At 42.5% G+C, this 21,980-nt stretch overlaps 1 protein-coding gene across 5 annotated transcripts in view; it reads left to right on the forward strand.

The window, feature by feature from the left end:
- The window catches only part of MARCHF3 (membrane associated ring-CH-type finger 3), a 76,714-nt gene that overhangs the window by 33,668 nt on the left and 21,066 nt on the right, over nt 1–21,980 (forward strand). For 2 of the 5 annotated variants that reach the window (XM_075740357.1, XM_075740359.1), the window contains 2 exons: nt 18,880–19,096; nt 21,230–21,437. In XM_075740357.1, coding sequence (XP_075596472.1) covers nt 18,880–19,096; nt 21,230–21,437 — 425 coding nt within the window. Of the gene's footprint in view, nt 1–18,031; nt 18,175–18,839; nt 19,097–21,229; nt 21,438–21,980 lie in introns of those variants that run through there. The other 3 variants (XM_075740360.1, XM_075740358.1, XM_010301842.2) reach the window with 3 other exon arrangements.

Raw genomic sequence — 21,980 nt, forward strand, 5'->3', positions numbered from 1 at the left:
AGACAAAAATTCACTATTCTACTAAGATGTTCATACATAAAGTGATCAATTTTTCTACTTCAGTGTCAATGTTGTTATAAAATACTTATGGAAAATATATCAAGACCCAGAAACAACCACTTAAAAATGCAGTAGCCAAAAGACAAGAATGGTAAAAGTGATGGAGATAACCTAATGTAAAACAGAAAATGATTGACGCTTAGTTATCCAACTTATAGGATGAAAAATGATACTTCTAGCAATAGGGAAAAACTAGGAGGCACCATACTTAATGAGGAGATTTGTTTCAGTGCTTCCCTCTAACAAGGTGTACTTGCTTTATGACCTGACAGGCTGATAAACCTTGGGATGCCATTAAACTGATAATGAAGCACCATGCTAAAATTAGTCTGTCTGCTTTTTTTCTAGTTGCCAGAGCCAGCAGATTAATCTGTGTAATCAATTTACTACTGAATTTGAGACATCTCTGTGTGAAAGCCTCCTGGGACAAGAAGGCTTCTCTCCGTCACTCAGAGCAGAGTTCAGTGCTCGTCATGTACTAAATAAGCAAATAGAATTGGAAACTAGTCATTTAATCCTGTTTGTTTGCTCACCATGTTTATATTATCATTAAATGTGCTTTAAAAGCTTAAGTCTGAGCATTAATTGAACCAAGGAAAGCACTCCACAGAAAATGTGGTATGCTTGTTTGTTCTTTTAATATTGTCCAGTTTTATGCAACCCCTTTGAAGCCAGGTCCTCAAACTTCACATTTCATGGCCTATGTGACTATAAATGGGTCTCGATTAAGAAAGAGAACTAGAGTACGTAGCTAAGGGCTATTGTTTAGGACTTTTAAGGTTTCAATTTTTAGGTTTCATTGGTAATTGTCTAACTATACTCTCCCCAACTGCTGCATGTAGTCACTGGAGTCACAACAGAAGTTAGTCACTGAATAGACTGAATAGACTCTAGAAATTTCCCGTTTTAATGTGGGGTAGGGCTGGATGAAAATAAGTTATTTAGAGTAGTGGAGGGGATAGAGAACCACAAAATCCTGCATTGTGGAAGATGGAAGTTAATCAACAGTTTATGGAAATCCTACATCCTAAACCTCCATCAGAGGTTTCCTCCTTAGCTACCTCACTAGCAAGTAATGACAGGAAGGCAAGTCTTGTCCTGCTTGGGAGGTACAGAGGAGAATCTTTAATTACTTGTTTTCTAAGAATGGATAATGTTTTGGAGGCTGAAGTAGTTTGGCATGAGGCATTGCTGAAGGCCTGATAATGATTTTATCTTAGCTTTTACTTCTGGCTGTTCACAACTTCTCCAGAAACCCCAGAATTTTGCATCCCCTGAGGCAAAACTTTGAGCTCTTTAGTTATTTCACCTTTTGGCAACAATTAACTTCATGTAGGATCACCTGCAACAGAGCCAACACACTCAACCAAGTTCTAGCATTTCCACACTTCTGGATGCTTTCTGTGCCATCAGGGATGCTTTATGATATCCAGAATGGTATGTGTGCCTATGTTTTGATGAGTCATAAGTGAATCTATAATAAGATACTGCTTTAAAAGGGTGGCTGGAGGAATATCATAATCATTGCATCCTCAGACCTAATGGGACATGGCCTTCTTCTGGAATTTGGCCAGAGTCCCTTCATCATATGCATACACATAGGACGAACAGGTTGCCTAGAGAAAATGTGGATGCCCCCTCCCTGGAAATGTTCAAGGCCAGGCTGGATGGGGCTTTGAGCAACCTGGTCTAGTGGAGGGTGTCCCTGCCCAAGGTAGGGGGGTTGGAACCAGATGATCTTTAAGGTCCCTTCCAACCCAAACCATTCTATGATTCTGTGATATCTCTGATTTTTAAACTCGTTCTGACCAGAGTAACATAAGTAAATTTTTTCATGATTGTAAACTGGAATGTATTCCTGTGAAGTATGAGCATGAAGCATGATCTAAGAGGCATTGAAAGAGTTATTTCAGGGCCATCCAAAGTGGACAACTATGTATTTCTTTCTTTGTTCTTTAGGATTGTCCATGATGCAAGTAAGTGAAGTACTGTCCTGGTTCTGGCAAGGATAGGGTTAATTTCACAAGGAGCCAGGGCAGGTGACCCAAGCTGGCTGGGGGCTATTCCATACCATGTGACGTCATGCTCACCATAAAACGGGGGCTAGTCGGGTACGGGAGGGGCGGTGCAGTTTCGGTGTGGTTCCGGGACAGGCTGAGTGGGTGGTCGTTGGTTCGGTAAATTGTTCTCTGTTATCACCCATTGTTACTATCTGTTATCAGCACTGTTGTTGATTGTTTTCTCTCTCCCTTGCTGTCCCAGTAAACTGCCCTTATCCCAACCCTCGAGGCTTTGCCGTTGTTTTTTTTCCGTTCTCCTCCCCGTCCCGCTGGGGAAGGAGTGAGCGAGCGGCAGCGTGGCGCTCAGCTGCCGGCTGGGCCTAAACCACGTCAAGTATTTTTCTCAAGGATCTGGTACTTGCTACTGCTGGATGCAATTTCGTAGACTAGTAAGACTGAACTCAAAATTCCTGCAGCTGTAGAAGACATTAGATGAAGTTCACAACTGATGTTATCTTAGTGATAGGGGGCCAGGATCTCCCTATGATGGCTGGCTAGGAGTTTTCACCAGTTGAGAGACCTATGTAATGGTATAAATCAGGTAAACTATACTGTACATGTAGCCCCTGAAGAAATAGACGGTGATGGTATAACTTAGGAAACAGGTATTAAACTGCTGCAAAGCTCTAACAGTGCTGGCGCAAGCTGAGGTGTCATCATCAAGCTGTCCTGTACCAAACCTACCATGGGCATGCAAGGAAATCTGCATCTCAGGGTTGATTTCATAGAATCATAGAATGGTTTGGATTGGAAGAGACCTTAAAGATCATCTAGTTCCAACCCCCCTGCTGTGGGCAGGGACACCCTCCACTAGACCACGTTGCCCAAAGCCTCATCCAACCTGGTCTTAAACACTTCCAGGGAGGGGGCCTCCACAACCTCTCTGGGCAACCTGTTCCAGTGCCTCACCACCCTCACAGTAAAGAATTTCTTTCTAACATCTCATCTAAATCAACCCTCCTTCAGCTTAAGCCCGTTACCCCTTGTCCTGTCACTACACTCCCTGATAAACAGTCCCTCACCAGCTTTCCTGTAGGCCCCCTTCAGGTACTGGTAAGTTGCAATTAGATCTCCCCAGAGCTGCCTTTTCTCCAGGCTGAACAATCCCAACTCTCTCAGCCTGTCCTCATAGGAGAGGTGCTCCATCCCTCTGATCAGCTTCGTGGCCTTCCTCTGGACTCCATGTCTCTCCTGTGCTGGCGCCCCCAGAGCTGGACGCAGTACTCCAGGTGGGGTCTCACAAGAGTGGAGTAGAGGGGCAGGATCACCTCCCTTGACCTGCTGGTCACACCTCTTTTGATGCAGCCCAGGACACGGTTGGCTTTCTGGGCTGCAAGCGCATACTGCCAGCTCATGTTGAGCTTCTCATCAATCAATACCCCCAAGTCCTTCTCCTTGGGGCTGCTTTCAATCCATTCCTCACCCAGCCTACAGTCGTGCTTGGGAAGTCACAATAACACAGAGCTTAAAATCCCAACAGAGATCAGCACTCCAAACTTCCATTGCCTTTATTTCTCAGAGAATTGAGGCTAACACCTAGTTCACTTCTTACTCTTGTTCTTACTATTTTTCTTGTTGGTATTTCTCTTGGATTTGGATAAGGAGGATGGTGTTGTCTAGTCAGATTTTACCTATGCTGTTTTAATTCACTTAGTGCAGCATTTCAGTAATTTGCTTGAAAATTTGTTTACAGCAATTATTTTTCATTCCCAGGTCTGCATGTCAGGTCTGATTTGTTTGACCAGTGCCAAGTTCATTTGACAATGCCTGAAAGCATTCTTGGTGTGTTTGTTGCTGGAAGATGAATGGGACTGCCTGGTCCCTGTAGCATATAGTTTCAGAAAGCACTACACATATGCATGTAAAAACTAGTTAGTGTAGGGAACTATCACTGATTTTCATTAATGTGCAAAATTCCCATGTGCTTGTCACATCTGGAGTGATATCTGGAGCACAAGTCTTTGAGTTTGATGAAACATTCTTCCCCCTCCAGAATTCAAGTTCAGAGGGAAATCTTTATGTAAACATTGTAGAAAACCACGGAGTCTACATTTTGCACCTGCTGAGAAAAATAAACTCTTTTTGTTCTTGTATTAGTGTATCTTCCTGTGTGGAGGAAAATGCAATGAGAGTATTTTTAGCTGCTTTTGTCTGAAGGGTAAAAAGAGAAGAGGGAAAAGGAAAAGAGCTGAATTTTTGAGTGATTTTTCTTTAAAGAATGTTTTCTTTTTTTTAAACAATATTTTTGGAAGACTAATTCCCTTGTCAGTAAGGCTCAACTACTGTCAATTAAAACACTACAAGACAATACAAAGTAAATTCTCTAGTGAAGGAGAAGGTCTTGTAGATGGCACCTTCAGGAACACATGAGGTGATCACACGGTCTTAGAATAAGAGAAAGCATGTATTTTACATTTAAATATGTTTATGTGGGGCATGCTTTGCAAAGCATCACATACAGGCTAAGTTTCATGCATTTACAAAGTGTCATCAGCTGATTCATTGCTGAATAAAGCATCAGAAGACTTGAATCTACCCCAAGGAGTTTGTAATCTCATTGTAGTACTGATAAACACAGTATCTAGGGGACAAGAGGTAGAAGCCTTTCCTTCCTTCAGCTTAAGTTTCCATTGTACTTAATGCACGTAAGCTTAAATACAGAGTACCAGGCAATACTTTTACTAATGCAGATATCTTGCACAGAGCACTACTGAAAGGCTTCACAGGGTAAGATGTTTGGGATGCATCACACAGGAAGGAGAGGTGTTCCATACAGGAAGTAAAAGTTAATATTATTTATGCAGATGAAGACTAAGAAAAAAGAAATTCATATAAAGATATCTGAATGATTTCAGGTTAAATTAAAATGCATCAAAACAGAGGTTTTTAGGGTAAGTTAATCTTTGTTTCTCTATTTCGAAACTGAAATCTTAAAGAGAAGTCATATTCATTGAGCTTCTAATGAAGTTTTTGTTAGCAAGTCTAAGACTGACGTAGCCAATATTGCTAAACTTTGAAATATAAAGCTATTAAAAAGAATTCATTTTAATTTTCTACTGATTTTAATTTGAAAGTGATTTTAGGTGGGTTTTTTTTTTTTACTTTCATACATGCAACTGTCTTTCCATCAATACTGACAACTATAAATGTGATACTTTTAATGAGATCATATTTGAGTACAGTCTCAACTGCAAGAGCTGAAAGAATCAAATATACTAAAAGTGGGCAAATAATTGGCTTAGCAACAATGAATGAAAGAATTAGCATTTTAGTTAAGCTATCTGTAGAAATATTGTGACCGTATTTCTCCAAGTATTCCTCTTTAATAATTAAAAACATTTTGCTTTTTGCTGTTCAGTTTTCATCCCTGGTTCTGTTTGTCCTGCAATTTTTAGACTCTTGCCTCCATTGCCAGCCAGCACTGCGTGTGTTCTCTGTCGTGCAAGCTCTAGAGAAGTTGCTTGGTCATAGTCCTGGTTAAGATTTATGCAGACTGTACCACTGTGAGCCATGTAAAACCACAGGTTTACAAACTGCTCCCATTTGTTGAAGAATTCTTTTACACAAGCTTTACACGAACAGGAATTCATTACTAAACCCCAGGCATAAAGTTAAGCAATATTTACACCATCTGCAGTTTAAGCAAGTAATTTTTAGCTTGACCTTACCTGGTCAGGAATAATCAGTTGAATTGAAACAACTGATGTTTACCTGTGTGAGTAGAAAGTGAAGCAGAGTTAGGGATTTATTATGTGGGACAGGGCTACACTTCATGTGATGTTAGCAGTCCTCCTTTTAGCCTTGCAGTGGAAATGGTGAGAGCTATTTTTGAATGTTCCCTGAGGAAAACAGGGCTTTGGGAGTACATAAAAATTTAACTTCGAGCATTTTCCCCTGTTCATCCTGCAGCTGCTGAACAGTAACTTTGAGTCCAGTGTGAAACTGGAGGAGGTCAACAGTAACATTTCCATCAAATGCAGCACATTTGGATCGAACCAGACTTGACTTGTTCTCTTAAGACTTTGTATTTAACAAAGACTTTAAGGTTTCGTATTTGACAGAAACATTTGTCCTCACACTGTCTTGGTCCTCACCATCTGCTGAAAAAATAGTTAGCTATTAAACATCAAGGTGTAATTTCTGTTACATTTCTTTGGTGCACTTAACTGCCCCAGGGTAGATGTAGTGTGGGTCCCAGAGGGCACAATGAGGTGTTCTGTATGGAAGGAGCATCCCACCCTCTTGGATTACGCTTTCTGTGATGAAACAAGCACCAGAAATGAAGGATCTAAATAGAAGAGAGGCCAAATAGAGTCCAGAGGCACTGACTGCTCTGGTTTAAACTGCTGTTGTTGGAAATTGCAAAAGACAGGTTTTCTGATGAAATCCTAGGTACTTGCAGAGAAAGGGATTTCTGAAAGTTTTATAGTTCCTGTGCTAAAGGAAGTGCAGTATCAGTAATATGTGTTGTGCAAAAAGAGATGGCCGCTCTTCAGAACAAAGTACTTAATGATTTTTAGAGATGAATCCTGGCTTTAAAGGGCTGACATGGGATTCCTTGTCCTTTGGGCCTTGTTGAAGAGAAACTAAATTCTCATGGTGCAAGGTCTTAGGCCAAGAAGTAAACATGCATGCCTGGCATTTGATTAGAAAATCTGCTTGTCTCCTGTATATAAAGTGACCTAAGTTAGGAAAATAAAAGAGAATCTAGAACTTATATTCCAGGCCTCTTAACTTGTAAGCTTTCAGCATATTAGTAGATGCTAATTCTGTCACTGCATTTTGGTACTTAAGTGTGAAAATATCACCAAAATTCAGGAATAAAAGAAAACTCCTTAACACCAATTTAGCATTAAGAAGCAGGCATTTCCTTTATTGCAGCGCTGAGTGTCAGGAGGATAGTTCCTCTAATCACGCACACCTAATGCTGGTTCTCTTGTCATATTATACGCAAATGTTACAAAGATTACAAAGTGGTACAATCCCCATTACAATAATTGGTTCATATTTCTTTGCCTAGCATGCAAAGTAGAACACATGCTCAATTCCTTTCTCCGCCTCTATCTTTTGAGTAGGTGGTATAATTTGGGTATGGGGCTTATGGGTCGTGGTTGTGGAGACCCTGGCCCAAATTACCTTTCCCCTAGTTTCTCAATACTTCGATGTTGGTAATGGTTTGCTATATGCCTTAGGAAGACGAGGATGCTCGTGGAGGCAATTACTGTCCTCCCTTTCTGAAAAGTACGTACATAAGGACCTTCAAGTGTCTTGTAGCTCCTCCTTTTTATCATGATGTATAGCAGGTGCTCATTCTAAGAATCGTTAGCCTTCTAACTGAAGTAATAATGAATAGTTTCTTAACACATATAAGTAGGCCTTTGTTACAGGCCTATCTTTTTTGCTACAAAAACACCTGCAGTTTAAGCCATGTCCTGGGATGACACAAGGTGTAAATACACCGTTTGGAAATAGTGATTCAGGGCAATCCACACATTCTCCTGGGGGAAGTCACCTTTTAGATCAATTCTGCGTCAGGCCTCAGGAGCTGTATTTATTCATTAAGCCACATTATTTCTGTGGTAAGCCAGACTCCCCCGTTCGTACCCACTAATCAAAAGAAATGGAGAGAAGCACTGTCCCAGCACTTAGCATAATTCTGACAGTAATCATCAATTTGCAGCCTTAGACTCTTAATAAAGCTAGCTTTGGGTTTCTGTCAGAGGGGTAACCCATGCACTTGTGGCTGTATCCTGCAGAGGTTTGGTGCAGGGTCAGCCTTGCTCCTCAGATACAGCCACCGCCAGGCTGGCAAAAGGAAAAGGAGTTGCCTAGGAGAAGCTTTGTCTTATTGTCCTCCAAAATTTGTCATTAAGCAGGGCCAGAATAAGCAGGAAGTTTGTGGACAGGAGTAGGGAAAAGAAAGGAGGGGGAGTGTGAAGAGGACGTGGCAATGAAAAAAATGGAATTTAGGAACATGTTAGGGTGAGTGTCTTCCTCCATTTGCAAGGATTCAGCCTGAGTGTAGTCACCCAGAAATAGGTGCAGGCAAGCCTTAGCCTCCAGTTCCAAGTATCTATAGCTTTCTCAGTTAAGGAAGCCTAATAAAAATATTTTTATACTGGCATGCAGCACAGAGGAGGTTGGGGAAAGCAGCTGGAAAATACTTAATCATCTTGACTCCTTCAGTCAAGATTGTCAGCAAAACTACTACATCCTTCCTCACTGAGGGTGCTTATCTTGGAGCAGTGTGTCTTTAGTACCCCCTTCCAGAGTAACCTTTACCACTCACACTCCTGTCCCCCTTCCCTAATACATCAGGCATAACGCACAGGCACAGGATGTCGCCCAGTGTTCGGAATCATAGAAACATTCAGGTTGGAAAAGAACTTTAAGATCATTGAGTCTACCGATAAACCTAGGACTGCCAAGTCCACCACTAAACCCTATCCCTAAATGCCACATCTCACATTTTTTAAATACCTCCAGGGATGATGACTCAACCACTTCCCTGAGCAGCCTGTTCCAATGCTTGACAACACTTTCAGTGAAGACATTTTTCCTCATATCCAATCTAAACCTCCCCTGGCACAACTTGAGGCTGTTTCCTCTTGTCCTATTACTTGTTACTTGGGAGAAGAGACCAACACTGACCTCACTACAACCTCCTTTCAGGTAGTTGTAGAAAGCGAGAAGGTCTCCCCTCTCAGCCTCCTCTTCTCCAGACCAAACAACCCCAGTTCCCTCAAGACTTGTGCTCTAGACCCTTCACCAGCTTCATTGCCCTGCTTTGGACATGCTCCAGCACCTCAATGTCTTTCTTGTAGTCAGGGGCCCAAACTGAACACAGTATTCGAGGTGCGGCCTCACCAGTGCCAAGTACATGGGGATGATCACTTCCCTAGTCCTGCTGCCCACACTATTTCTGATACAAGCCAGGATGCTGTTGGCCTTCTTTGCCACCTTGGCAGACTGTTGGCTCATGTTCAGCTGGCTGTCGACCAATGCCTCCAGGTTCTTTTCTGCTGAGCAGCTTTCCAGCCACTCTTCCCCAAGCCTGTAGCGCTGCATGGGGTTGTTGTGACCCAAGTGCAGGACCCGGCACTGAGCCTTGTTGAACCTCATACAATTGGCCTTGGCCCATTGATCCAGCCTGTCCAGACCCCTCTGTAGAGCCTTCTTACCCCCAAGCAGATCAACACTCCCACACAACTTGGTGTCATCTGCAAACCGACCGAGGGTGTATTCAATCCCCTCATCCAGATCGTTGATAAAGATATGAAAGAGAACTGGCCCCAGTACTGAGACCTGGGGAACACCACTTGTGATGGGCTGCCAACCGGATTTAACTCCATTTACTGCAACTCTTTGGGCCATCCAGACAGTTTTTTTACCCACCAAAGCATATGCCCATCCAAGGCATGAGGAGCTAGCTTCTCCAGGAGAATGCTGTGGGAAACAGTGTCAGAAGCTTTGCTGAAGTCCAGGTAGACAACATCCACAGTCTTTCCCTCATCCACTATGTGGGTCACCTTGTCATAGAAGGAGATCAGGTTAGTCAAGCAGGACCTGCCTTTCATAAACCCGTGCTGACTGGGCCTGATCACCTAGTTGTCCTGTACGTGCTACGTGATGGCACTCAAGATAATCTGCTCCATAACCTTCCCTGGCACTGAGGTCAGACTGACAGACCTGTAGTTCCCTGGATCCTCCTTCTGTCCCTTCTTGTAGGTGTGTGTCACATTGGCTAACCTCCAGTCAACTGGGACCTCCCCATTTAGCCAGGACTGCTGATAAATGATGGAAAGTGGCTTCATGAGCACTTCCACCAGCTCCCTCAGTAACCTTGGGTGGATCTTATCCGGTCCCATAGACTTTTGTGTGTCTGAGTGGTGTGGCAGGTCACTAACCATTTCCCCTTGGATTATGGGGTCTTCGTTCTGCTCCCCTTCCCTGTCTTCCAGCTCAGGGGGCTGGGTACCCAGAGGACAATTGATCTAACTATTGAACCCTGAGACAAAGAAGGCATTACGTACCTCAGCCTTTAAGATCTAGTTGGGCTTTGGCCCTTCTAATTTTCTCCCTGCATAACCTTGTGACATCCTTGTAGGCCCCCTGACTTGCCTGCCCCAAAGGTCATAAACTCGGCTTTTTTCCCTTAGTTCCAGCCAAAGCTTTCTGTTCAGTTAGGCCAGTCTTACTGGCCAGAAGCCAGTGTATGTCCTGCTCCAGGGAGCTGAACACCCAGGGGACCCTTAGGCCAGAAGAACCCGTGTTAGCAAATGGTGTCTGGACTTGAAGCCACAACAGGCGGTTGTGTAGGCTGGGGTAACTGGAATGGAGTTACAAGGAGTGCCGAGTAGGCAGATAGAAAGACAGACTTCAACAGAGCTTGTACGTACATCCGGTGCGTGCAACAGGCAAGTGTAGATTAAGTGGCTATTCTGGGAGTCTGGCTCACAGTACCCACCTGCTGCCAGGAATTTACAAATGCAAAATTGGCAGCATGTACAGAAACAGTTGTTTATTTCCCAGATTATGCTTAGTAAGGGTGCAATTAAGCACATTAGGCTGTTTTATTCATGCCTATGTTCTACCAGCTTCTGCAGACACAGGGATCCCAATCACGCAAAGGGCAGTTATGGAAATAGTTGTTTTCTGCAAGCTGCATTGCTCCAGACAACCTGGAAGCAGCTTATTCAGCTCAGAAGCAAAAATCTGTTGGCAGCACCATTCAGTATGCTGAATCATACCTTCCTCCTGTTTGTCTAGTAATTCAAAATGTCTTCTAGAAAAAATGATACTTACAGGTCTTGAATTCTAACTCCTATGAGGAAAGACTTTTCCACTAAAAAAGACTAATACTAGAAAAGAAAATTTATGTCTGTCTTCATACTTTGAAAGAAACTATCATTGTTATTTCCAGATCAATTGTAAACTGTATTTGTATCTTCTGATTTTTATTATTAATGCAAGACTGAAATGTTACCAACATAAGTACTTATGGTATGTATTATCATGTGACATCTTCCATTTTGACAATCAACAAAAGAAGAAAAATCTAAGCGAAAGACTTAAGTTAGTGGCTGTGCAGACATATATAGCAATTTATTAAAGTCCACAGTGCTAAAAAGGTAGTCCATTGCTCTCAGGAAAAGTGGTTTGGGGTTCAGTATATAACAAAAACCCATTTATTTATGGGTGGGCAGTGATTTTGTAAATGCATGGGAAGACTTTTAAGGACTATTCATGCTGAACTACTTTGTGGTACTGCCTCAGACTAGCACTGAGTTTTTTGATGTGCTTGTTTATAAAATTACACTTTACATGCAACATACTGCATGGTAGTTTCGAAGAGGCCCGAGAGCTCTCTGCAGTCAGACCAGCTGAGCAGAAAATGCTATCTACAGCATGAAAAATTAGTAAACTGTGGGCTGAAACAGCCAAACTAAAATTGCCCAATATCAGTAGATTACACTACTTTCTATATGTTGACATGCTTTAAAGTGAAATCTTGCAAGGAATGTAAAGTTTACTACCCTCCTCAACTGGTAAACAAGTATTACATCTTCCTCTTGCAGCATTCAATTGTCTGTCATAGCTCCTGGGGAGGGTTTGATGGTTGTAGTGTTATAATCTGAATGCTGTTGACCAGGTTATATGAATTCTTAACAAAAATGTTCAACATCCTTCTGTCATCGTGTCCCAGAACTGCGGTACCCCAGTGCTGGTTCCCCTCTGCCTTTCTCACTGATGGCTTGATGCCAGTGAGTGCTTTGCACCTCCATAGTGAAGAGGTTAGTGTTGTGGTTTAGTCCCAGCCAGCATCTAAGCACCAGGCAGCCACTCACTCACTCCTCCCTGCTCTGGTGGGATGAGGAGAAGAATTGGAAGAAAGGAGTAAAAGTTGTGGGTTGGGATAAGGACAGTTTACTAGGACAGCAAGGGAAGAGGAAAATAGCAACAGCAGTACTTATAAAAGAATATACAAAGCAGGTGATGCACAATGCAATTTGCTCACCACCTGGAACCTGATGCCCAGCCCGTCCCTGAGCAGCAACTCCTCCCCAGCCAGCTCCCCCCTTTATATACTGAGCATGACGTCATAGGGTATAGAACACCCCTTTGGCTAGTTTGGGTCAGCTGTCCTGGCTGTGTCTCCTGCCAGCTTTTTGTGAAAATTAACTCTATTTCAGCAGAAAAACAGGACCGTTAGGCAGTATCTTATATGACCTTCTGCATACTAAGCCACATATAAGATGTAGGAGTCATTTCATCTTCTCAAGTTGCAGAAATTAGTTTTTTTACTCTGGAAGACTTAAGGGTCTTATGTGCACCTCATGGAGTTAAGATGTTTTTGCTGAAAGTTTCTGTAGCTTTTTATTTTCTTTATTTTTTAACAAACACAGAAAGCATACCAGTTTACTGATCCTTAAATCTACTAAGGCTGTAGGAGAGCTGCCATTTCCCATTATGAGTTCTAAGCTTAGCTGTTGTAAAGTCTTACTTCAAAGAGCAACCCTGGTGCACACACAGGATCACACAAGAAGACTGGAACGGAGTTGAGAGAAAAACGTAAGAGTAGCTGATGAGCTGAGGTCTTGGGGAGGCAAACGCAGAAGGGCGGACATGGCTAAATGCATGGCAGAGGGGACTGGAGCGGCAGGTTGGGAGCCTGGGCGGTGCCTGCCCTTGAGGCATCTCCCATGGTGCAAGGTTCCTAAGCTGTAACTATCAGCTGACAGTTCCCAGCTGATTTCTAAGAAACATACTGAAAGAAGTACAGATCTATCCTCCGTGTTGGCAGACAACATCTAGGGCAATATCTGGAACAGCCAGTTACTCCATTAGTTTCTTTACTTAGTAGCCTCAGTGGGATTGAAACCAGGAGGGGATCCATGCAGCTCTGTGTGGTAGAGTGTGGAGGGAAGAGTCAGGAAACATTTAAAACAATTCCAGCTATGAATGCCTTGGAAATGATGCACAGAAAACTCCTTCATGAGTGTCAGAGCTACTGAAATAAGAGTTTCATGTGCTCCAGGGTGTCATGCTCTTTCAGAAAGGTCCTAGCTATGCTATCTTCACAGTACCCGGTATCATTTCTTAATAGGCAAAAAAATTAGGAAGTTTCACAGTACTCTGGAGTTGAGAGTCTTGGCTCTTTTGCATTTTTCAGTGGGAAGGTGAATCTGAGAGACAAAGCGGCAAGCCATCCAGTCACTGCAATGCCTGATTTAGTCTCTGAGGCATCTTAACGTAGCTGTGGTGGGATGGGGCTTAGTCATAGCTAGCTTAACCACGTAACAATTTAGTTTCTCAGTGAAGTTTGCCAGCCAGTCCTGACTTCTGTCCTGCTGTAACTAAACTCCTACTAGTAGTTTAATTAAAACAGACATCTTTTGTGCATAGTGGTTTATCTCTGTAAGGAGCATGCAAAATCAGGATAGCTGGAGGATGGACATGTTCTATATTGAGAAACTACTAAAAAGAATGACAGACTTAAGAGGTAGGATGGCTTAAAAATACTGTATCAAGATGAGTTCCAGTTGTCCATTTCAAAAAATAAAGCATAGTCTACACTGTAATAGTTGTTTGATAAGTTTGAAGCCATTGAAGAACACCTTTTTCACACAGCCTCTGATAACTGTATTACAGACAATTTTTGAAAGCAGTAATTTGTTCATTATTTAGAATGCAACAGTTTGCACTCTGAGTAGTGAACTAGGATTGATAGGAGAAATAAAGGTGGAAGACGTTTCTCCATGATGTGCACTGTTCTTCCAGATTACAGTATGATGCAAAATTGTATCTGTGCTCCAAATCTGCTGACCTGAAGTAAAAATCTGTCCACGAACACAAGTCACTGGGGGGCCACACTGCTAGAGTAATTTGTGCAAAAGAGATTGGTTTGTACCTGCAGAATCTGTTGGGCAGACTGAGGCAGTCGTGGGCCCATGTAGGAGACACGGTCCTATCAAGTCACAGTATGTGTCTAGATTTCATTCCTGGCTTTCAGGACATCTAGTTTGCCATTTCTATATGATACTAGATTGTAATTTTAATCTTGAGCACTGGGCTGTGGGTAGAGTGGAAAGAGAAATGTTCTGGCATGTGAAAGCACATAAATAGGAAACAAAAATATGTCTCTGAAAGCTGTTTTTTTTAAATAATGGCTGTGGTTTTTTAATAATGCACTATTTCTTGGGAAAATATCTCCTGATGGGAAGGCAGTGGTTTTTCATGCATGTTTTTAAGTCTTGAAGCTGACTGATGCATGCCTGAGTTGCATTTCTTGAAACTAATAGGGTGACTCATGGGAACATGCAATAAGAAAGGTGAATGGATTTCCAGGTTTGAAACTGCATGACAATGAGAGATGCCATATGTGCTGTTCTCAGTAAAGATGGTGAAGAAAAGGAAAAGCGAGCAATTCACACACAATCTCTACATGCATATTTGTTTAACTTTTGCAACCCACTGCGTGAAGTGTTAAGATCTCTTTGTCTTATGCAAATCTAAGCCATTTAGCTTCAGCAGAAAAATGCTTTAAAAAGTTGACTGTGATAATTTAACTCATCAGCATGATAATGCATTATGGATTTAAGAAATAAGTTCAGTTCATGCACAGTAGGAGTGTGCAACAAGAATTACAGTTGTAGGTGCTTATTGTAAATGCAAGTGTATTCTTCTTTAAATTCCTTTTCACAACAGTAATGTTAACATCTCATATTTAAGTGTAATTCAATAAGAGTAGCAATGCCTTGCTCACTGGCATTTGTTGAGTCTTGTGGTTTTTTCTTGATACAGAAGTCATAAATCTCTTAAAAAGAAATACAAGCATGGGAAAGAAGATATGCTATAAATACCTTGCAGCATATAAAGAAATGTTTGTTGAGCTCAGTGGGGATGTGTTGTTAACAATAATCAGCAGTTGACTAAGCCCAGAAGTAGCTTGTCTCTGAAACAAAGATTGCAAGTGTTTGGTGGCATTTGTTTGTGGTGCTAAGCCACTTTTCTAAAATATTTGCATTCATTCATATAATGTCAAGAAGAAAAATACTTCCAGACACCTCATAATAACCACTGAAGCCCTAGCAAGCAGTCTAGACTTTGGAATGATTTAAAAAATTAAGCAGCAGGGAGAGGGCAGAGAGGCAAGATAATCAGATGATGTTAACTTACATTTTAACACTGGGGGTTGCAGCCAGCAGATCAGGAGAGAAAAAAAGAGCGTAAGTTATCCCTAACATTTGCTAGAATAGCATCCTATAAATTATTATAGGGCAAAGGATGTAGATTGCACTTGAATCTCTACCCAGCTCCAACGTGACCTCAGATAATTTGCTTGAGTACACTGCATCTCATTCCCCTAGGTTTGATTTACTAACTGTATGTATTGCCTGCACTTTTTTTGAGGAAATAGCATAAATAACCACAAACGACTGTGATCATCTGCCTCTGTAACTGTGTGAATTGAACAAGCGAGTAGACTTGATATTACGAGACTTGTGCTTTTCATGTCTGTAAACCAGAGCACTGAATACAAAAGTAACAGGAACATATGTGAGACTTGCAGTGCTCGCTGAGAGACATTTTCTCCATAAACCAGTGAATGAAGCACAAGGAATAAATCACAACTAGGACACTCTAATCAGTCACTAATAGAATGCTGTTCCACTATGTCCTCCCACCAGGAAAACCTGTACTTACCTCTTTCCACCAGGAATTTGAAATCTCTGAGGACACAGAACAGCTCTGAGAATTTAACAGCTTCCCTCCATTCCCCACCCTCCCCGGCCCCATTAGGGTACGAAGAAAAATACATGCAATATCTTTACTTTTACTCTGATACCCATAAACCCATATAAGTGAACATATATGTAATACTAAAAAAATTCCTTCTTATCTCAGGTTTTTTCAATTTGTGATCATTAAACAACCCTGAAAATGGGATTTTTATATAGCTGATTGAAGTAATTGTGCAAGAAAGAGAAGAAATATACCAATATCTATACACTTAACAGCGACTGTTGGAAGATATAGTGCTGAAATTGGAGAGTCACTCTAAAAGACAGTTAGGCTTTGCCACCTCCTATGAGAAGATCTCATGTCATGGAGGTGAGAAGACTGGTACCAAAGGCAAAGCAGAAGAACTAGAACAGTGAAAAGATCTGGCTTAAATATTACAGTAGTAAGGTAGTCTTGAAATAGATTTTGAATAGACTTGAAACGTTGAAGAGGAGTGGGTGTAGTAACATAGTAAAGAAAAAAAGGACTAATTACTAGATTTCTTTAAACATACATCCATCATACCAAATTCAGCCACTTTTCTCTAAATTTTCTGGCATCTGAAATAAATGCTGATATTCTGGCTTCCCCCATTTAATAGTGCATCTCCCCCTAAATACCATCTAAACATATGTTCCTTCTTTTGTTCTTCATTCTTCCTCTTCTATTAAAATATTTATGACAGATTTCCACCTCTTTCAGGTGAAAAACATTCTGACCGAACATAATACATATGTATGGGTAAATACTGACTTTGGGGTTTTGTGAATATTAAGAATTACAATTCCTTGATCTCAGCTTTGACTTCAGATTTGCTTAGGATCTCTGTGCTTCTCAGGACAATTAATCTTCATTATTTACTGCAGGGTTCAGTATGAAAGCACATATTATTTAATTCTATAATTGTCTTACTTTCGTGCACATATACTGATTTTGTGTGAAAATTATTCTTGTGAAATCAGGACAATATGTTGTAACTTCCAACTTTCTTTAAAAAAAGAGGTAGAAAGGCTTTACATGTATTTGCGATGCCAAAGTGAGTTATCAGTGCAGTACTGTACGCAGAAATTTGAATTAACGTCATTGCTGGGATATAACTACATTATTTCTGGTGTGCTTTAAAGCTTTGCATTTAGTTGCATCATCTGATGCTTCAGCAAATGCTCTGAACTCATCAAGTGGCTGATGGATGTATTTGGAAAGGCTTGGATGGTCACTTTATATGCAACAATAAGCCCGCTGTTGTACTTAATGAGGTCTGTGAAGCAACCAGTAAAGAAATATATAATTCTGTAGCATGGGTCTGTAAGCATGGTACTTCTAGGCTTTTTAAGTTTAATGAAGCAGCTACTCAGCTACTGAATATTCTTCTTAAAAAGTCTCAGCATGGATTTTAAACCGAAATTGTTGCTGATGCCATGGTCTCCTTGGGAGTCCATGGCCCTTATTCTCTTAAAAAGTCTGCATCTTTTATGTGTTAATGGTTTTGAAATCAGCCATTTGCTTCATTTTCATTGTAAATGAGGGCCACAGTCTGATTTCCTTCCCCATTCTCTGAACACTATATCCTCTGCAAGCTGCCTCATCAGCCTCCACTTCACTCTCTGGGGGATTATTTGAAAATAGCTGAAATAATCCTGTAAAACAAACACTTTGCAAAGCATTTTCCTATTTTAGATGCCATTCTAAGAATATAAGAATACAAGTTCCTATGTGAAAACTTGCACGGTACCAGTGCTCTAGCACCTCCATCACATCCTCACATGCTACAAGGTCTTAATGCCAAAGACATCCATTCGGGAGATTTCAGAAAGTTAGCACTGCCATATGCTCAAATCCAATGACATAAAATTACGAGATTTCTTTTAAAACACAGAGAAATATCTCTGTTTAAAAGAGTGGATGAATATTTAATTTTTGAAGACACTGTTTCCTCCTGCAGTACTGGTACTACACAAGTAACAGTGGTGTCCGATGCAAAATGCTTTTTTTGAGGGTTAAATGCAGTGCAGACAAATGTGCCTGATTTCAACGTGTGAATATCATAATAGTAACCCGTAGCATTTACATGTGACTGTAGCCAAGTGTCTCAAGGCATGCTATGAAGTCTTGCTGCCCTTTTGCAGAGGGATTAATCCACGCTGTATGTATGCTGTTGGTGACCAATCTGGAGAGCAAGCTTGCAGGCACATAGCCTGGTGTTCTGCCTGTTGAACCACGCAGTCTCTTCTCACCGACAGGCACACCCAGCAAGGAGCACCGTGCGAAGGTATCAGGAATTTAAGTTCCCAGGCTCTTTGTTACCAGCATAACCGTTGCTTTCCAACCATCATACAAAATACACTCTAAGTGATGGGAGAAAGAGCAAAACAAAGAAAGACACAGGCAAGCCATTTACCTCACCTTGTGGTGTGAATTATTACTGCACACAGGCTGTTATTAAGCAGGTCTGTGTGACAAAAGCCCTGTAGAGGATTATTTGCTGGGTTTGTTCTCTGCTGTGGGTTGGTGATGGAAGGCACTTAGTAGCAGTGGAGTGTTTTAACAGAGGATTTGGAGCTGATTGGCTACTTTCTCCTCTGATACATAACTTTCCCTGTTGGTGGGCAGGGGAAGTCTTTAAGTTTAACAGCATACAAGGTGAAGACTGTATATTTCTTTGCAGCATTTGGGGTGGGGGGGACGCAACACAGGACAAAAATGTTCATTTCTTTCCATTTATCACTCATGACTTTAGGAGTCTGCAGAGAAAAAAAGCAGCTCAGAGCCCCAGCTTGCTATTTCTGAGACATACAGGCTGTTTTTCTGCAACACATAACGTTGTAAGCTTCCTATCCCTGCTGAGCAGGTCTCAGAGGGCTGGGGTGGGGAGAGGGGGACGTTTTTTCTCACACCTGGTATTGATCAGTGTGGCAGAGTTGCAGACAGGGATAGATGTGCCCCTTCCCACCACCCTGTCCTCCCTCCTCCCTAGATGGGGACCCGCTACCCACCGCCATGAGGATGAGCCGCTGCAGTCATTTGCCAGGAGTGCCGCCGGAGTACCCACGCCTGCCAGCACCTGACGGCAAGACCCTGCCCGGTGGCAGCAGTGGTGGCCCAGCCGGCAGCTGCCCGCAGTATGTTATGCAGGTGTCGGCCAAAGATGGGCAGCTGCTCTCCTCCGTTGTGCGGACGCTTACCACGCAGAGGTATGTGGAGGGTGGTGGGGTGGGATGGACCCCTTCCCTGTGTGGGCTCGAATGCACCCTGCCCACCTGCCACCCACAAGTCCTGTGGGCGCTTGAAGGGAATGTGTTGTGTGCTTCATGAAGGCTTAACCTCAGTGCACTTGCAATTAAACCCTTATCCTCACTTTATAGTGATTATGCTACGTATGTAATTAAGCCCTCACCGTTACACTCAGTGAAGAAGGGGAAAGCAAACTGTCTAGGGATGCTGCTGCTCAAGTGCGCCAGCTGCAATACTTTGCCCTGATACGTAGCGGGAGGCTTCGGCAGGTGCTGACTGGCACAGGATGTTGTGTTTAGCCTGCATGCTGCCACCAGCACTTCTGCAGCATGTTTCCTGCAAGCTTCCCAAGCCAGCATGCTAAGCGTACAGACAGGCTATTTCTAGCAATGGTGTACACACAAGTGTTGCTGCTTCAGCTATTGTCCAAGTGATTGAGAACTGCTCTTTCTGCTGTTGGTTTAGCATGGCAGATTAGTGGTGAAATATACATTTAACCTATACCCTTCAGAACACTAGCCTGCATCGACTTGGCTTTTTTTTCATTAAAAGCAAGAAAGAGGATGCTTAAGGGTTTGGCCATATCCAAACTTGACAATTGGGTCAGAATTAAGTTCCGCATCACTGGTGTGAAGCTGGAAAGACTGTGTGGGTCTTGAAGTAGCCTTGGATTTTCACAAAACAGCAAACGTAATCCAATCCAGTGCACTCATGTGAAGACTGAAATTATTAACTGCTGCTGCATGTGTGATGTGACAGCCTGAAAGACCCTTTTCCCCTTTACTTGTAGCAACTTTTTAAAACCCTGTGCATTTTGCACAGCTCAGATGTGTATGCAGAACATCAAGGACAACTTCATATTGTTTTACCAGGCAGAATGAAAGGAGCAGGCTTACTTCTTTACACTTCCTTGCAGTTACACTTGAGTGAGGTCTACCTGGGACAGCCTGCAAAGAGCCAGACGAGGGACAGAGGGAACAGCTGTGTACCACCCTACGCTATCTGCTAATGAGGTTTTGTCAGCCACAGTGGCAAAACTTGCTTTTCTGAGATCACCTGAGGTGGCATATGTGGTAGGGAGAGTTTTTGTTTCCAAGACCTCAGTCAAGGGATAGACCATCCCAGCCTTGGCAGTTGGGGGAGGGGGGGGCAAGTTGGATCTGCACTGAAGTGAATCCATGGTTCAGCAGCACTGCTTGCAGCCTGCCTCTGCTTTCCTCCCTCTGTGCTAAGCCCAAGCACCCTGGGAAGCCACACGACTGCCATCCTCTTTCCCAAAAGATTCCTCTGTAAAATAGAGAATCTCAATAGTTAAAATCAGAGTCTTTAGGTTTTCACTGGCAGGAGGAGCACACTTGCCACCAGGAAGGTGGGTGCTTTGAGGGAGGCAATGCAGGAGAAATAGCCACAGACAGCAACATGGGAGGGATGAGTTTGGCACGGTCCTTCTTTTCGGTGCCATTAATCTCACTCCTTGAGCTGCTTGTGGGGTGTTGTCACAAAGAGAGGGAAACCCTCCTTAGGGACAGGAAGCTTCCTGCCTATACATGCCTGCCTGAAGTTGCGGCCAGGCCTTCACACTGCTGCAGGGTGAGGTGCTGTTGTTTCAGGTCCAGTAGTATCTCGCTGTTGATCACTGAAAACAGCTTACCCTGTAGGTCAGGGAATCATCAGTGGCATAAGAGATGGTACCCTGTAGGTCAGGAGTGACGGCACAGATCATCACTAGCATAAGAAGTGTCCAGCTGAGGCAGGTTTAAAATTTCCCTGATGCATTTAGAGATTTCTTGAAGTGGCTGTTCTGATGCACTGTGAAGAGATGAGAAATACAAAGGTACAGAAACACTTGGTCTTCTGTTGCTCATCTGCCACTCTAATGTGTTTTTCACTCTCCGTTTATTTCCCCCCACAGAAGAGATATTTTAAACAAATACCAAAGTGCTTGCATCCGTTAGCCGAGCAGCTTGATATACTAACTGCAGAGTACACAAGCTGGAAATGTTTCCCACATTGTTAATTTGTGACGTACAGAGAGAAAGAGAGGCTAGATCACATGCCTGTATAATGACCAGCAATTTTCTCTCCTCCACCAGCAGACCCTTTAATGACCGTCCAATGTGCAGGATCTGCCATGAAGGCAGCAGTCAGGAAGACCTGCTTTCCCCCTGCGAATGTACAGGGACCCTGGGGACTATTCACCGCAGCTGCCTGGAGCACTGGCTGTCGTCTTCAAACACCAGCTACTGTGAACTCTGCCACTTCAGATTTGCAGTGGAGCGCAAACCAAAGCCATTGGTGGAGGTCAGTGTACGGGGGGCACATCCCCAAAACCTTAGCTTTAATGAGCAAATCATGTTTGTTTTTATACAGACATCGCAAAGCCTTTGCAGCTCTACTGAAGCCAAAGCAAGCTGTGAGTTTTGGGCTTGGCAAGATGAGGGCAGGAGCTCAGGGAAAGGGCAGGAATAACAAAACGCTTATTTTGAACCAAATCAAAACAAGGGAGAAGGATGGTATCAATGGGTTTGCTTCACTATAAACGTGAGTGCGGATTTGGGGAATAGTGTGCAGCAAATTCCTAGTATACCAGCCAGCTTAGTAGTCGATAGAAGAGAGGTAAGTAACAGTTTCTGTGGAATGCACATCAAGTGTCAGTATTCAGCATATTAATTTTTTTATCCTCAGGAAAGGAATAAAATAAAAGAAAAAAAGCCAAGATCACTATCTTCTTACACTGTTAATGATCTTTCTCCTCCCTTGTTATAATTCAGGGGAATAAAAAAAAAAAAAAGTGAAAATTATGGTTTGTGTTGGAATTAAAAATGAATTATAAATAATAGCATT

This window comes from Balearica regulorum, chromosome Z, assembly GCF_011004875.1.
Source record: "Balearica regulorum gibbericeps isolate bBalReg1 chromosome Z, bBalReg1.pri, whole genome shotgun sequence".
Lineage (NCBI taxonomy): Eukaryota > Metazoa > Chordata > Aves > Gruiformes > Gruidae > Balearica > Balearica regulorum.